The sequence below is a fragment of the Scleropages formosus genome, chromosome 19 (genome assembly GCF_900964775.1).
Source record: "Scleropages formosus chromosome 19, fSclFor1.1, whole genome shotgun sequence".
Classification (NCBI taxonomy): Eukaryota; Metazoa; Chordata; class Actinopteri; order Osteoglossiformes; family Osteoglossidae; genus Scleropages; species Scleropages formosus.
Genome location: NC_041824.1, coordinates 1070194 through 1087191, shown reverse-complemented (window position 1 = coordinate 1087191; position 16998 = coordinate 1070194). Strand labels below are relative to the sequence as shown.

Genomic DNA, 16998 nt, shown 5'->3' with positions numbered 1-16998 from the left:
GTCCAGGAAAGAATGAGGAATATAAAACGGCAGAAAACTAATAAAACCCAAGAAAGATACACGTAAGGATCAAACAAAGCTGTCAGTAAGTAGATCACCACAAGTGAGGTCCGTTAAGGAAATTTCAATAAGAAGGGTCTGAAAAAGCAGCTGTGTGTCCACGTATCTGCCAGCCTTCGTTCTGACAGCTGTCACTCACCCTGAAGCTGTACTGTGTGTTCCTCTTGAGTCCTTCCACAGTGCACATCAAGCATTCCCCTGCATACTTTGGCTGAAATTCACCTGCCTACAATACAAGCACCAGTTCATCATTTTAACGTGAAGACGAAGCAATGTTATGAATAAAATGCTTATTTTTATAACACATTTTTAAGAAGATTTGCATAAGCCTTTTTGGAAAGTAAATAAGACTTTTCCTGGAAAAGTATACTAATAACCTTTTTTACACACTGAAAAATGTGAGTTTATATCAGATGCTCTGTTGATATACTAAGAGTATCAGCAGAGGCATTAATGCAGATAGAAAGTTGTAGTGGTTTTTTTTCCCCAGAGAGGGTTATCAGTACTGAAGTATCATGTATCACCATCAGTTGTAATACTAAGGCATGATATAAAGGGGCATCAAACTAACTAGCATCACCTGTGTGGTATGACGGACATCTCGCACTTTGTTCTCCTCCCTGGCCTCCAGAGTGTAGGTAAGCACCTCCTCTGGTCTGTAGCCTTTGGGGCGACTCCACTCCAGCGAGACCCAGGCCGTCCCGGCTTGGACCAGACGAGGCATCTTGGGCAGCGGTGGAAGGGGGCCACTTGTGAAGAACACCATTTCTGGGCTGAAGCCACTGGGAGACATTGCCAGGAAAAAAAAAAAAAAAAAAAAAAAGGTAAACTGTCAGAGGTATTCTTTAACGGGTGATCAGGGATGAAGGAGTCTCACTTTGAAAGGCACTGTGGAAGAGCCAGTAGTGGGAGAACAGCACAATACAGGAGAAACTAGTTCCACTGGGATTTCAGCCTCTATACCTGGTGCCGATGTCATTTCGTGCGGCCAGACGGAATTTGTAACCCATGGCAGAGCTGAGATGGGTCAGTTTGCAGTGTCTCTGCGCACCAAAGTAACATTCCTTGAAAACACTGCTTGTCTTACCCTGGATGAGGGAAACAAAACAGAAGGAAAACTAGAGAGCACATCAGGAGAAACAATCTGTAAATTCCCTGTCTCACCAAAAAAAAAAAAAAAAAAAAACAAAAGAAAATATAAGAAAATTTACTTGAATAAAAAGCTGTGGTACCACCAGCTACACTCTACCATACATGAGACACTGGTCCCTGTACACAAAGAAGCCAAGCAGCAGTGAATCCCTGAGAGAGGACTTCATCACTCAGAGCTATGGTTATAGTAAAATGCAGATCTCATGTGTGCAATGAGTGTAACAGTGTGGAGTAGTGGTCAGAGCTCTGGACTCTGTACCTGAAGACTGTAATTATGAACAAGTATGGACATGCTGGTCAAAAGAATGGACTTAGAAATTTCTCAAGAACTACACACACATACTAGCTTCAGTGAAAACAAGAAGTGAACTATACAATATATGCCAACCAAATGAGGTAATGGCTTTAGGTTAGCCTTGTATGCAAAAAAACTTTGACAATATGAAAATTCAGACTGGACAACAACTGGCTGTTCATCATTGTGCTGCAGTGAACATGAAGAGCTCGGGGGGCTCACTCCTTCAGCCCTGGGTGGAACAAGCTGGTGGAAATGGAGCAGCAGAATGAGACTTTACTGAGAAACACAAAGCCTTCCAACATAAACACTGTTTTGGCTGATATCAGCCTCAAACTCAGAGACAGTACAGCACGGGTGTGTAAATTTGAGAAATCTACAGGGCATTGGACCATTACGAAATGCCAACCAAGCTCTCAGCCCACAAAGCAGATTATCTGTTGGACACTGTGGAATTTTTCAAGACCAGATGTACAAGAGAGCCAAGAAGATGAGAACACGAAGAGAAGGAAAAAAAAATACCTCATCCCACTCTAAAAGGTAGTGAGTGACTTTTGATCCGTTGTCAACTGGAAGCTGGAACAAAGACAAAATATTTCAAAATTGTACATAAGCTTATTAGGCCCCATTTAGCTTTAAGGCCATTCTGCAAGCAGAATCGACCGAGTCTCACAAAGCGCAAAGACATGGCTTATTTGAGCACCTCCTGTGGTCTTTTTTTTGGTTCTTCATGAGCACTTCAGTCGTGCTCCACAAGCCTTGCTGACGAATGGCCAGGTTAAAGAAAACCCATCTCCTGGTTTAATTTGAGCCAGTCACTTTGCAGTTTGAGCAAATGAGAAACAGTACACAAGCTTTAAAAAAGAAAAAAAGAACAAGCATAACTTTTCCTTTCATTGTTATCACTGCCTCCGGTTATTTACAACGGCTAATTGTAACATAATAGGACTAATTCTTGCTGTTGATGTGGTCGGCAGCAGGAGGGCTCCTAGACCTCACCTTCCACTGCAGAGTGAGGGAGCTCTTGGTCCGATGGGAGAGTCTGGGGGGAAGGGGGCACTCAGGGGAACTGGCGAGGGTGGTGAAGACCACTGGTTCTGAGCTGGAACCCCTCACGTTTCCACAAAGAGCATTTATCCTGTAAGAGACACACACACACACACACACACACACACACACAGTATCTCTCAAAGCAGTGCTGTACAGTAAAACCACTGCAAAAAACAACAGGTTCATGTATTGTTTTGAAGCAGACCAGATAAAGCTTTAAGGTCAAACCTGCCAGGACCTCAATGTGCTCTAAGTTAACGTCATGAAGGAGAAGCAATAGCTACTCTAAACACTCAAAATTCAATACTTTCAAAGTTGGCAAGAGAACAGCATTACTTGGGATGAAGTTTAAAACCTTTAAACGCAGTTTGGACAGGTGTCGGTTCAGTAAGTTCAGCGCAAAGACCAAAGCTCACAGTTGTGGTCAACGCAGCACATTGACTCATAGGTCATACCTCACATGATAGTCTGTTGCAGGTCGAAGATCCTTCAGGACACATTCCAGTTCTTCTCCACTGTGGGTTTTTGGCCAGGAGCATTAATCAGAGAGGAGAGTCAAAATGGGTTAGTGCTGAAGAGAGAACACAACATTCATCACACAGTTCACTGACTTGTCAACAGTGAAAATTTATTTCATACTCACTGGATGGCACCATGTAGCAACACAATGACCTACTGCTAAAGCAACTGTGGAGTTTTTTAGGGCCACATAGTGGATTGTTGGTGAATGGCCAAGTCAATCGCCCAACCTGAATCCCAACGAGCAGCGTTTCTCTTACTGAAGTAAAGACTGAAGGCAAAAGCCCCCACAACAGGAAGGAACTGAAGATGGCTACAGTAATGGGCTGGCAGAGCATCATCTGGGAAAATACTCAGCACCTGTAATCTCTACAGACAAGATTTTCGGAAGTTATTAAATGCTACCGAAGTATTAATCATGACAATTTTGTTTAAGACGATGTTAACTTGTCCACTAACTTCTGGTCTGTGTGGGAAAAGAGCTGTGATGCCTACATCCAACAGAGATGTACAACAGAGTACAGTCACATGTTCCCTCTGACCTAGAAGCTGTTTTATGATAAGCGGAGGGAGTCCCATCCGGGCTTGTCCGCTCTTGCCTGTACCACAAAACCACAAAGGGCTTCTTTGAAATCTGACAGTTGAATTTCACTCCCTGAATTCGGACCCCAGAATTTCAGTCTGGGAATTTCTGACACTAAAATGGAAAAATTCAGCCACTTGAACTTTCTAAACTTGAATGTTCAGTTTTCAAATTAGAATTCAGGAAAGTGAATTCAATGGCTTTTTAAATTCAAATTCTGCTGACTCTCACCCGATGCCTAGTTTAGTGCTGTGACAAAATCCGTTAGGTAAATAAATGTAAATCCAAGTGCTGTGACTCGGCGACAAGCCATTGAGGACAGGGACTGAGGTGTGACCAAGGTAACACTGCAGGGCTCACCTGTACACAACTCTGTACTTCCCATCCCACCCCTTGTCTGACAGAACCACCTCATAGCTGCAAGAGCTACTGCTGGATCCGTCGACACCTGAGAGAGTCACCGGTGGCATCCAAGTGAGCTGTGCACTGCGGGCCTGGATATTCAACACCTGAACTCAGTTGTGAGTGGACAGACGGGTAGAGGGGAGTGGAAGGAGTGAGTGGGATAGGAGGACAGATTTCACAGGAAAAGGGAAGTTTATTATACTGCTTTATCACAAATCCATCCATTAACTGGTGAATTATAACAGGACTTTGTATTCTAAGCCTTGTTGTTTTTCAATCAGCTCATCAGAGCTGACCTGTAAATGCTTAATATTATCTACAAACATCCAAATACTCCCAAAAGAAGAATTCAAAGACATTTCGGTCCTGAACCTGTTTAAAGCTCTCAGGGTCTTACTGTAGACATACACACTACTTCCACCCCCATCCCTCCTACTTCTTTTACCACTGCCTGGGATGCCCATTCTTGGACAGCTTCTTCAAGTAGAAAGTAAGGTAGCGGTAGAATGATGCTACTTTTAATGACACAAACTGGCACTAAAGCACCATGAAAGAATGTGCCCAAATTTGGGTATCCACACTGCAGTGGCAAGGGGCTGGGTGATGTCACAGTCTGCAAAAAAATTGCTAATATCTTATAATAAAAAATTGCATATATATAGCATATATAATAAAAAATAGCATTAAAGCTCGTTTTCAAGGCACAAAACAGCAGAAAGGCAGCACTAAGGAAACACGAGGGGTTTTTCCTGTGCGCCGTTTGCTGGAGGTCAGATTCGCAGCCTTGCTGGATGACACAATGAAAGCATTTTTCTGCACCCACCTGGGGTCTGGCGATCTCTGGAAACATGTCAGTTCTGCTGGTTTCCACATTCTGATCTGAGAAGACAAAAGACACAGGGTGGGAGAAAATTATTACATAGACTGAGAACCTGTATTTTCCAGGCTTTCAGTGAAAAGAGATACAACTGGAGTCTCCGCGCTTTGCACTCGGGGATTACTCATAAGACTACAAGGGTAAGAAGTAGAAAAATAGAGTTTCAGCAGCACAACACTGTAAAGACACAGCCCTAAGACACACCACCTGCACTCATGTAATATGTACTGTGTTGTAGCCAAGCTGATGATTTATTCAAAGGGCCGTAGAGCTGGGGCAGTACACACACACACATACAATTTACTGTCCATAAATAGGAGTAGCTGGTAATGCAGTGGTAGAGCTGCCTTCTTAAACTCGAAGGAACCCAGGTTCAACTCACACCTCATGCTTTAGTGCCCTTGATCAATCTACGTTCCCTAAGCCATTTCCGTAAAAAAATAATCACAGTGATTTACCCATTCAACAGGTAACTCACTTAAAACGTCACCTTTGAGAAAAGCGGATTAAAAACTAAGACGTTCGTAAAATCACGCAAGCAAACAATGGTTCTATCATAGTGACATGTTTTTTTTGTAAAAACAAAAATCTAGCTAACTGGCCCTACTGCACGTGTGATAAAACGCATACTTTGTAGGCAACATGACTTGAAATATGCACAAACATCCAGAACAACAAGCAAACTTAATCCAAAGACAAACCAAACGCTTCCAGCTTTGAGAGGATCAACCTTTGCCACGTGACGTTCATCGAGACCGAAAAGGGTCCGTTGTTCTTGTACCGTAAGGTCAACACTTTCGGCAGGCAGGACAAGACGACAAAGAGAACACAGCGCAACAACACTTTCCATTTCCATGATGAACCACACGCTGACATTAAAGTACTGACTCAGCAGCACCATGACAGCTGACAAAATAACAGTGGTTTTCATCCAAACGCTTCAGAGTGGTGAAACCTCACTAGGACTTTTTTAAAAGCACAAGTAAGATTTAAAGCAATAAAGTTTCGCAACATTTAAGTCTGGATATGAACATGTTAAAATGGTGAGCTAGTGAGTCCTGGAAGCCATGAGTAGAACAGGGCTGTTCCATATCAAGGTTAAATTGAAGTAACTAGCCACGCTGAATGTACACAGCTAAGCACTGCCCTTCACTAGTAGAGGTAAAAGTTCTTGCTGCGTGGGGTGAACGGATGCATTCCTTACTGTTTGTGAAGCCACCTGTCTTCTCAGGTGTGTACAGATGATCCTGATAATGGTGCACCGAACTCCCTCTGTCCCCGAAAACTGCCGAGTCCCTGCCAGCATTCCAGAACGGTCTCCAAACTGCTCTTTCACAACCATCTCCCTACCGCTTTGAGCAGCTGAAACCTACATTTAGTCCCTTAGCACCGGCCACAGTGGGTAACTACTGAAGTACGTGCGCTGTGACAATGGAGGTATTAAAAGTGCTGTGCTTCAACAGTCAGACATGCGTAGAGTAGGCAAACACAGCACTCAAGAAAAGGTACCGTTTCTGTCAAAAAATTGTTACCTAAGTAATTGTATTTGTCCACAAATTTACTCTAGTAAATTGTAATAATCAATAACCATTATTAATTAATAACTAGAGTTTCAGAGTGTACCCACCTCTGATAATTGTGTGTATGTATAGTACTGTGCAAAAGTCTTAGGCACTTAGATGTTTCACAGGATTTTTTTGTTTTACACGGTTATTTAATGTCTTCTGAGTTAGTGTCAATGGGAAAGAGCATATTTTACATTTCCAAGCATTCATTTTGCAAAAAGTAACAGAATTACAGTAAGTGTTTTGCGTGTCGTTAAAAAAAGTACACGCACACTGCCTCTGAAACCACTTATCCCAAGCGGTGTCGCGGCGGACCAAAGCCTAACCCGGCAACATGGGGCGCAAGGCTGGAGGGGGAGGGGACACACCCAGGACTGGACGGCAGTCCATCGCAAGGCAGCCCAAACAGGACTCGAACCCCAGACCGCCAGACAGCGAGACCCAGCAAAGCCCGCCGCGAAAAGCGGTTGTTGACGATGGATGGTTATTAAGCTTTGTAGGAAGTTTATTATTTAAGAGCATTTTTGGAAGCATTCTTACTTTACAGATTTTCTTCCCAAGTGCCTAAAACTTGCACAGTACTATATCTAAACCTTCCATTGTGGAACAACTGTTTACTCTGCACTGCATGTCGCTTCGGAGAAAAGCATCTGTCAAATGCATAAATGTAAACACATCTAAGGTTCCCCCCACCAGGCTGTGTCCAGCTAGGGAATGGACATCCTGTGCGTAAGGTGTACACAAAAAACCGCCCCCCTAATGTGTTCTGCAGGTATTCTTTTCCTCCCGGTTACAGATGTGAGGCTCAGATGACCATCCTACCCTGCGTGTTCAGTTCGCTGGCTCGGGGACTACTTCTTTCCCACCATTCTGCCTTTGAGACGCCCAGTACGCCATTGCGTCCATCACTAGCGTTGTGACTCTTGTCCTGGCCCATGGATATGGCCATGGGCGTGACCATGCCACTTCTGTGGATTTTGGACATGGAAGACAAGGGGTTGTTGAGCCGATTCTGGCGGTCAAGTGGCCTCTCCTTGACTTTGGCCTGAGGTTTGGCACAGCGGTCCTCGCGGCCAATCCAACCGGACATGCCATACACCGGGATGGGGTCTGATACGGATACAAGAGACAGAGGTGAAGGACAGTACTGCGGGGAAGGCGCGAAGAACTGGTAGAGAACAGGTCTAGTAACAGAACTGTCACACTCAGGCTCAAGAATCAATTCAGCGAAAATATGGTGTTCTTACAGTAACAGCAACCTGTGTGCTGGGGTCTGAAAACAACATTCTGGTCACCAGGTCAGTTTCATGAACAGTGGGACAAATGAAGAGAGGACCCGCTACAATCTTACCTTCCCTGTACATGGGGAAGGGACAATAGTGGTAGTAATGGTGGGGTGGTGTGTCACCAGTGGGGAGGTAGAACTTGTTCCAGGTTTGGAGGAAGTTGGAATGTCCCAAGTAAGGATGCAGGGAGTGTATGGGGGAGATGGAGTGCGAGTATCTGGGGTAGCATTCAGACTGGGGTGTGATTACCACCCTCCGGAACCCCGTACCATCCTCCAGAACCTGCAGGTATGGTAGGGGAAAGGAGAACGACACAAGGAATAAAACAAACAGTTGTTGAGAAAGTCACATGTGAGCACACAGAGGGCATTTTAGAGAAAATTTCGGAATTCTCTAAATTCTTCAATGACACACTCCTCTACAACAAAAACATAACAGAAGCTCAGATACATGACCATTCAAAGAGCAATGATCACACTCATGACCATATGACAGAGGAATTTCCCAAGTTGGCTCACCTGTACAAACCAATTCAGACAGTCGCTGACGTACGACAGGGTTCTGTTCCGACAAACCGGCTGTAAGTTCATCGTGTCTTTAGTTGAAAATCCCGATACCATATTACAGGAGCCATAAGGCTATATGAACAATGGACGCACTAATGCTACATTGTATTATAGCGCTTTCATACAATTTTCACATATTATTTCACATTGTCTGTTAATACAAATACAGAAGAGCATCAATCAAATTTTCATACGGCACTATTATTTTCACTTTCATCTCTGAATCTACTGCCTTTCGTTTTCTTCAGGGCCACAGGAACACTCACACTGCTAGATAGCCAAACACTGACAGAGCCAAACGATAACGCTAGTATTTCATTGCTAACGTTCAGCAGATGTGGTGGTCGTCATTATACGTTTCAACATATTCTATATGAAATATGCTTCATATACTCTACGACTCAGTAACATACAAGATTCACGGTTCATCCATCATTAAGTCCAAGATGCAGACAAGTCGAGAATTACCTGTATTAAAGTGCTGTCAAAAGTCTCCTGATCCTGAACTGAGGTGACTTTCTAACCCAAACATATGCATGTATGGTGGCGTTGCAGGAGTGAAACTTCAAACTTCCACCACATCAGGCCCTTCAGCCCCCACACGGAGCAGAGGGAAACACTCTTCAAGTACTGACTTGCTGGTGAGGATTCCAGAGAGCTGGAAGAAGGGGCTCTATCCATGACCACACCTCTAAATTAGGTATCGCAGATATCCATCCCACACAGGTTCTTAATTAGAAGAGGGCTAAAGTACACCCCCGCCCCACACCTGCGAGATGTAGCCGGGAGGCACGTAGATGGGTGGAACTGAGCCATTTACTGACATCATCGGGACTTCAGCTGGCCCTGTGGTGGGGGGGAGAAAAAAGAATGCTGACCTTTTAATGCTTAAGATGCCAGTTCTTTGTAGGGTAACCACACACACACACACTCTCTTGCACACTAAGGCCAATTTAGAATGGTCAGTTCATCTGAACTGAATTTTTGTACTGTGGGAGGAAACAGGAGCACTCAGAGGAAACCTGCACAATGATAGCAAAAGTATACTAAATCCACACAGACCGAGCTTTGGCCGAACAGCCCAAGCACCGCGAGGCCGTTCTTCCTTACCTTGAATGCACTGCAGAGATCCATCTTGAGTTCTGATGGCGAAAGTCTCCCCAGGATTCACTTGAACAAATACAACCTGGAAAAAGTGGAATCATTCAATGTTAGCAGAACCTGCCACTGAGCAGAAATGCAAAAATCAGGGAAAAAATAAATGAACAAAAGTAATGAAATACAAGCTAGGCATGGAAAATATCATCTTTTCACAGTGCCCATGACATCATGAAAGAAGCGATATGACTTGCACACCTGCTGAGATGTCTCCCCAACCAGCATGGGCAGAATCACGGGAGGCTCACGATCCAGCAGGGCGGGAAGGTCCATCATCATCATGGTTACTTGCTTTCATAGAGGCCCTCCTTACCCTGCATTCCTGCCACACCAGGGTAACAACTTCAGTGAAAATCACAATCTTCTGAACTAAGGTGTTAAGTGAGTCTTGCCTTGGACCCCCAATGAATTTGTCTGTTATATCAGCCTTTGGAATATTGTTTATAGTTTCCATGGCAGCACAGCGGGTAGCACTGCTCTCTCAGAGCGCCTGGATGGTGCAAGAGGACACGGATTTGATCCCTGCTTAGCCTACGTGGGTTTCCTCCCACAGTCCAAAGACATGCTGTTCAGGTTCACCCATAGTGTGTGTTCCACTGATGTATGGATGAGTGACCCATTGTAAGTAATTTATCTCGACAGATACAGTGTAAATCATCTTGGTGAAGATGGTGTGTGGGCTGGTAACACTAGAGTCCATTAGAAATTGCTTTGGAGAAAAGCATCTATAAAATAAATGTAAAATGTTTCCATTTCTTGCATTTTACTTTAATCTTTAACGAACGCCTTCGTCTGCAGTCTTGGAACGTTTTGCACAACACACCCATTCTTCACAAAAACAGAGTCCTGATGGAAACACTACGATGATCTCACAAGTCATCATTCACCACATCTCCTACATGCAGACAGGGCTATGTTTGGAGAAACTGAAAGGATGCCTTCAATCCACAACATCAGTTGCCAACTGCGACATACGATGGGGGATCCCTGATGGTACGGGCAACTACGCTGTGGGAGTCATTAGGCCCAATAACTGCTTTGTGTCATTATACAAGTCAAGACACATTTCACAAGACCAAGTCCACCTGCTGGGACAAACTTTTCCCTCATGACCTCTGCATTTATAGTTTTAAGTGTTACTACTGCTTCTTCTTGTGCTTTGAGGGAGATGGGGGAACAGGGCCTTGGCCCCAACCCTTAATATTTGCTGAGAGATACCTAGGTGCGTTAAAGCCTCCCCCTCATCCAAAACGAAACGTCCAGCTCGTTCGCAGAATGGACCTCGCCCCACTGCGTCCTGGGGATACGTCAGCCACGTTTTAAATACAACGGAACCTAAGGCACTTTTAAACTTATAAGATGGGTGGAGGGAACCACTCACTAAAAGCTCTGGCCAATAGTCCGATTTGTCTCCATCTATTTTCTTGTCCAACAACCTTTTTTTTTTTTTTTCCCCTGACCATATTATGTAAGTTGCTAGTCTTGCACACTAGGCACAGAAACATATTTTAATAGTGTAGTTGAGCCCAGAAATTCCTTCTGTAAATATGTAGATGACCAAAGGGTTTAAATTTCTTCCACTGGAAAAATTTACATTGGATTTGCATGACAACCCTAAGGAATTGGGGAATGCTTGGATACACATCTGCAAGTTATTAGGTTACATGATTACACCTTTGATTTAGTACTGTAACCCCTTAGACCCTGAGCCCAAATTCTGTGGAGGTGGACATATTTGCAATCCCTCACTAATCTTTCTTTGTATGTCACCCTGTGCTGTTCATCAGTTTTTTAAAAAAAGATGAATATGAGGGGCTGACTAAGATGAAATACAAAATAGTCACAAAAAACCCACACACACACACACACACACACACACACAAAATATGGTGGATGTCATTCAATCAAGCAACCTCTCAGTCAAGGCCAGTTTATTACTAGGTCAGTATGAGTTTATTTAGGAAAAAAAAAAAAAAAAAAAAGGCAGGAGTGGATCAAACAGGTGTCACTTCCTAGTGCCATCACACCTCTTCCACTTGGGGGGGGGAGAAACCAATGCAATACAGTAACCAAATGAGAATTCATTTTTGACAAAGAGGTATGAAGGTACACAAGAGACTGGCATCAAGAATCACCATGAAGAACATTGTGAGCTTGATGGAAAGCGCTGGAGAAAAACACTTCAGGAGAAAACCAAAGCAGAACTGAAATCATGCTCCTGTTAAGGCAGTAACATAGCATCAAGCGATACTCTGGAACACAAACAAGGAATGTTCCCCTTCCCAAGAAAAGGCCCCACCCACTTTCACACCAGACATGAACACTGTACTCCCTCAAAGCAGATGACCTCACTCCCAGTAAGAAACCAGGCAATCCCATATACCTGGATGTCCGAGTGCTAGGAACAGAGCAGAACGATGAACAAAATAGCTCCTCTGCCACAAACCTGCAACTGTAGTCCTCTTGGTGAGGATCCAATCTTGCTGCAAGAATAACTAGGAGAGGAACCCAATTTCTGTTGGGGAGACTGGTGACAAAGCACATGGTTGAGGGTGGAGGGTTTTGGACAAAAGGGAAAGTCCAAGCAGAACACCCCCCCCCCCAACCCTTCAGCTGTCTGATATGCCAGTTCTGTCCCAGGTCCTGGATATCTAAAGATATATTGTTTGAAAAGGGCAAATCACAAAATTTGAGAGACCTCTTTTCACCTTCATTTACATCTGTTGGAAACAAAGGTGACAGGGTTCAAGGAAAAGGATTTTTCTTTTCCAAAAAGAAAAACACCACTGAAGAATTTTGATTATGTCACAGATCATCTCTGTAGGACTCTTCTTCCTTTTCCTCCCATGATTTCACACTCTTGGGGCCTCAGCAATTTAGCTGATCATGCAGCTGACAGTCCGTCACATGGCCTTACGTAGGCATTACAGCCCTATGAGTGTCCTAGACATGGCCCACAAGAGCACTAGTGGACATGTCCACACGCAGCACAGGCACAGTGCCAGATGTCCTAAGGGCTACAGCTGGGTGGTCTGTGGCACTGCTGCTGTCCTACACCATCGCAGCTCATCTAGTCAAGAAATAGGCTCAAGCTGTCGCTCTCTTATGACGTCATTGTGGCGGTACCGGTTCGAGTCCAGTTCGGGCAACCAAAAAAACCCGGAGATGGCACCTGTCCACAGTGAGACATCAACTTCCACAGAATAAATTCACACATGCGTTTTTTTTTCGAATTTTAAACTCCAGACTCAGAGCACTTTCGTTCTTTTTAAACCTTTGAGTACGACGTCACGTCACGAGAAGCTTGTCACTCAGAAGACCGAAGTTTCTATAAAACATCACTGACTTCGCGTTAGATTATCGTGGAGAATGTTCTACAATATTCTACTAGGCGACGCGCACAAACTGGCGTTTCAAGGTGTCAGAGTTCGCTTCACCGGACCGAAGCGAGACGAGTCGGGACTCCACACTGACTGACGCTGCCGGTGGTTCCGCACCCTTGCGGGCCGAACTGAACCGAACGAATTTCAGTTAGGAAACACAAACGGCCGAGAACCGAACGGAGCCCATGAACTTCGTGAAGTTCGCTTTAGAATCACACTGACTGGTCCGGTTCTGCTCTGTGTCTGTGCTGGCCGGTCAGTAGAACACGAACACACACACACACACACACACACACAATATTACATTTCACAACTAGCTGCAGCGCCAATTCAGAAACAGAAACGCTCGAGTCCAGCAGCGACACTCACACACACACTGCCGTCAACGACAAAAAAAAAAAAAAAAAAAGCCACTTCGCTTCGGTTCCTTTTTTTATTCTTGAGGAAAAGACACGCGCGCGGACTGAGCAGCGCGAGACACACGGCGAGCGCCGCGCACTACTTTTCCGGGACGGATTGATTCCTGTTCCTCCGCGGAGCCTAAAGACACTTTCCCCCCCCTTTTTCCTCCCGGCGGGACGAGACTCAGTTTGTAGCGGCTCCACTTCATGTCATGTGTACAAGTCGATACAGGAGAAGGATTTTAAACACTAGTAGTAGAGCGGCCCGCTGAGGCTCGTCTTGTCTACATGATCATGATGATCGGTTCTCCGAAAACTCGGCCCAGCTTTTACTTTTCATCGTTATCGTAAAAATCCCTCTCTTTCTCCCCCCCCCACTCAGACAAACCGGCGTTTCTCGGCGCTAAGTTTAGTAAACTTAAAAAAAATTCCGGACACGCACACTTTATCACGCATGGGCTATTCGAGAGGTTTTACCCCGCACAAGCATAATAAAACGTTTTCCTCACCTTTTAACATTAATACAGCGGACTTCCCAATCGCTGCGCACCTCCAGCTTCCAGACAGAGTGACTCCGCCATCTAATTATCTCGTGGAAGGGAGGGGGCGGGGCGGGGTGTCCGTCCGCTACCGTAAACCTCCGACTAAATGGAAACGCGGAGGATGAGAAGCTTTTGATGCAGGAGAGAGGAGCGCCGTTGCCACGTTTGTATTGGGGTACCGCATCGGCACCGAATGCTGCCCTCACGCGTGTGTAGTGTGTTTGCGCAGCACCAGAGTGGAAAAAGACGGCGATTCGACGCGAACGCGGCGTTCTCCCAAAATGCGTCCATGTGTGTCGGGTCCCCATCGCGAAGGGCCGTTCGTTCGTTACTATGTATGTAGCGACAAGAGATGTGTTTGTTTGTCCACCTTGGTCTGGTTTTGTAAAATCACGTGTACCGTTAACTTCAACATTGAAATCAATCTCACAGTGATATGAAAATGTATTGCATCCTTAATGATCCCCATAAAGGGGGGCGCGGTGGCGCAGTGGGTTGGACCGGCTCCTACTCTCGGGTGGGTCTGGGGTTCGAGTCCCTCTTGGGGTGCCTTGCGACGGACTGGCGTCCCGTCCTGGGCGTGCCCCCTCCCCCTCCAGCCTTATGCCCTGGGTTGCCGGACTGGGCTCCGGTTCCCCCGCGACCCCGTCTGGGACAGGCGGTTATGAAACTGTGTGTGTGTGTGTGTGAGATCCCATAAGCAAGCACAAATGTGACGTTTGCTACTGTCTTGTGATCATGTATTTCACGTAATGATCTAGAAATTATTGACTTTTGTCTTTTGCAATAAATGGTTAAAATCAATTTAAATTCAGAACAAGATTGTTCATGGGCTCTGATCTGGAAAAATATGCCTTGCTCTCTTTGGGAAGTAGCAACAGATTGAGTTGAGCAATCATTTCTCTTGGACAGACTTGAGAATTTACCACGTTTGTTTTCCAGATGGTGAGTCGGTTATTTCCTAAAATATCATGGAGAAAATAAAAGTGCTCGAAGGGCTTCGTCTCTGGGGCAGACACTGCCAGGTGGATTTCACTCTTTGTGGTGGCCCTCAGACTGGGTTCCATGCGAGGAACAGTTATGACAACTTCTGCTGCTCTGGGTTCTGCATTGTCATGGAAAACTGAACAGGTGAAGTCCAGATGCAGTCCATGTTGGCATCTCTCTTGCTGGCCGGCAGTGGCTGAGGGGATTCAGTAGATTATAATTGTGACGTAGTTGAAGGCTTGACCCCATTTTATGAGGAGTTAATGCACAAATCTGGGTAATTCCAAAGGATTCACAAACCCTTCCTTGCCACTGCATGCAGCCCAGGGACCGAGAGGTACTTATGTTACTCACCACCCTACTGTGTCACCCCAGCGGAAAAAACAGACCCAGCCCGCAGTGACCAAGGAATTTGACTTCTCTGAAGGCTTCTGAAATCCATTTGTCAGACACATGTATTTCTTTCAATCAAAAGATTCCAACGGTGCGAATGAGGAAAGCACAAAACCGTAGGGTGTCTGGTAACCATAACCCTATATGTAAAGTTATACAATTAAATTATAAAGAGTGGAGACCTTCAGCTCTATGATCACAAGCCCCTGGTGCAAATGATTTCAGGGTTCCCAGCTGGGTGGGGGGTGGCAGCCACAGGCACCTCCAGCCCACATGGTTTGAGCGAATGAGTGGGCCATGAGGACGACAACTAGCCAGTAGCGCTGGACAGGAATGGGACACAACAAGGTCCATCCTCTCCCATCCAGTGAAGAAACCAACAGAGATGCATTTCGAGGCTGAAAAACAACACTTTGTTCTTTTTTCACTGAAAAGGATATCACGGGAGAAAACAGGAAATCGTTTCAGCAATCGACATCTCCCTAGGCCACAAATATTTCCGTGCTTAGTCATCAGTCTGAAACTGAACTTACTGCGTACAAGAAGCACTAGATCTCTCAAAGTACAACACAGCAGAGAGCTAACGTGTCTGTGAAAAACATGCAAAGTGTATAGATACCTTATATACGTATCTGTTCCGTAGTTCATATACTGTAGTATTGTTAAATATCCCCCAAACTGAAGCATTACTCATGTATTTATTTCTGCTAATTTAACACTTTTTAAAATCATAGCTATGTAAACCTTTTCGGGTTCTTAACATAAAACATTAATGATCTTCTTCCAAAGCAGCTCTAATAGTAGTCAAAGAAGGCAAGTGTAACGTAATTCCTTCCGTTGATGTAATGTGCTCTTTGGCTTATTCTCTGAGATGTGCATCAGTCTGGAGAAAACTGTCTCCTAAATTAATAAATGCATGTGTTTAAGTGACTGTCTTTTACAGAAAGGACTCCTTCCTTAGTAAGAGCTAATTCGAAAACAAAAGGAAACAGGGCTGCTGGGGGAGGCATAGGGAAGTGGGGGGGGGGTCTCACACACACACAGGCTGAAACCGCTTGTTCCGAGCAGGGTCGCAGGGAGCCAGAGCCTAACCCGGTAACACAGGACGTAAGGCTGGAGGGGACACACCCAGCGGGGCTCGAACCCCAGACCCACCAGAGAGCAGGACCCAGCCAAGCCCGCTGCACCACCGCGCCTGAGGGATTACACTCTGAATGAAATGCCGCAGTTGCAAGCGCCAATAAAAGTGATTTTCGGACGTTAAAAATATTGGTAATCAGACAAGTCGGAACGGAACCACTGAAGTACGGCGCCCATTAATCCAACCGGGGATTCAAGCCTACTGAGTAAGATACTATGGTAAAGTATCAAATGCAGGACTCAGGTCGAGCAACAGAACAACTGAGGTATGACCAGCATCAGACAAGAAAAGAGTACCGTTAACGCATCGGGTTCGATGTGTGTCGGTCCCGGGACCAGCGAGGAAACGTTAGTTTGCAGTTTGAGAAGCTATAATCGTCACTAAAATTTTGGGCAAACATTAGAGACAGGTGTATAGTGGGTTGGTAGTGAATGTAGAGCAGGGACCCGGAGCAGCGCTATTGCCACCCTCTCAGCGAACGGATGTTGCTGCATTTAAGTCTCATTGTGCAAACGGAGTTGTTTTCCTTCACCTTTTCCCAAAGCACCCATCACACTGAAACGCTGAAAGGACCGGCAGCGCAAAAGCAGGCTGTCCGGTAGCGCGCGCATATGTTAACGATTTAGGTCCCTCAA

At 45.2% G+C, this 16998-nt stretch overlaps 1 protein-coding gene across 2 annotated transcripts in view; it reads right to left on the bottom strand.

Moving 5' to 3' along the window:
* Positions 1–13887, bottom strand: part of LOC108927766 (fibronectin type III domain-containing protein 3B-like) — a 40341-nt gene extending 26454 nt beyond the window's left edge. Inside the window, exons 1-14 of one of the 2 annotated variants that reach the window (XM_029246271.1) lie at positions 13810–13887; positions 9715–9838; positions 9469–9544; positions 9128–9204; positions 7858–8074; positions 7329–7616; positions 4888–4943; positions 4020–4168; positions 3013–3072; positions 2507–2645; positions 2030–2083; positions 1024–1148; positions 641–842; positions 200–286 (exon numbers count right to left, since the gene is read on the bottom strand). In XM_029246271.1, the coding sequence (XP_029102104.1) occupies positions 200–286; positions 641–842; positions 1024–1148; positions 2030–2083; positions 2507–2645; positions 3013–3072; positions 4020–4168; positions 4888–4943; positions 7329–7616; positions 7858–8074; positions 9128–9204; positions 9469–9544; positions 9715–9798 (1614 nt within the window). In that variant the 5' untranslated portion in view covers positions 9799–9838; positions 13810–13887. Of the gene's footprint in view, positions 1–199; positions 287–640; positions 843–1023; positions 1149–2029; positions 2084–2506; positions 2646–3012; positions 3073–4019; positions 4169–4887; positions 4944–7328; positions 7617–7857; positions 8075–9127; positions 9205–9468; positions 9545–9714; positions 9839–11962; positions 12237–13809 lie in introns of those variants that run through there. The other variant, XM_029246272.1, reaches the window with a different exon arrangement.
* Between the last annotated feature and the right edge of the window lie 3111 nt (positions 13888–16998).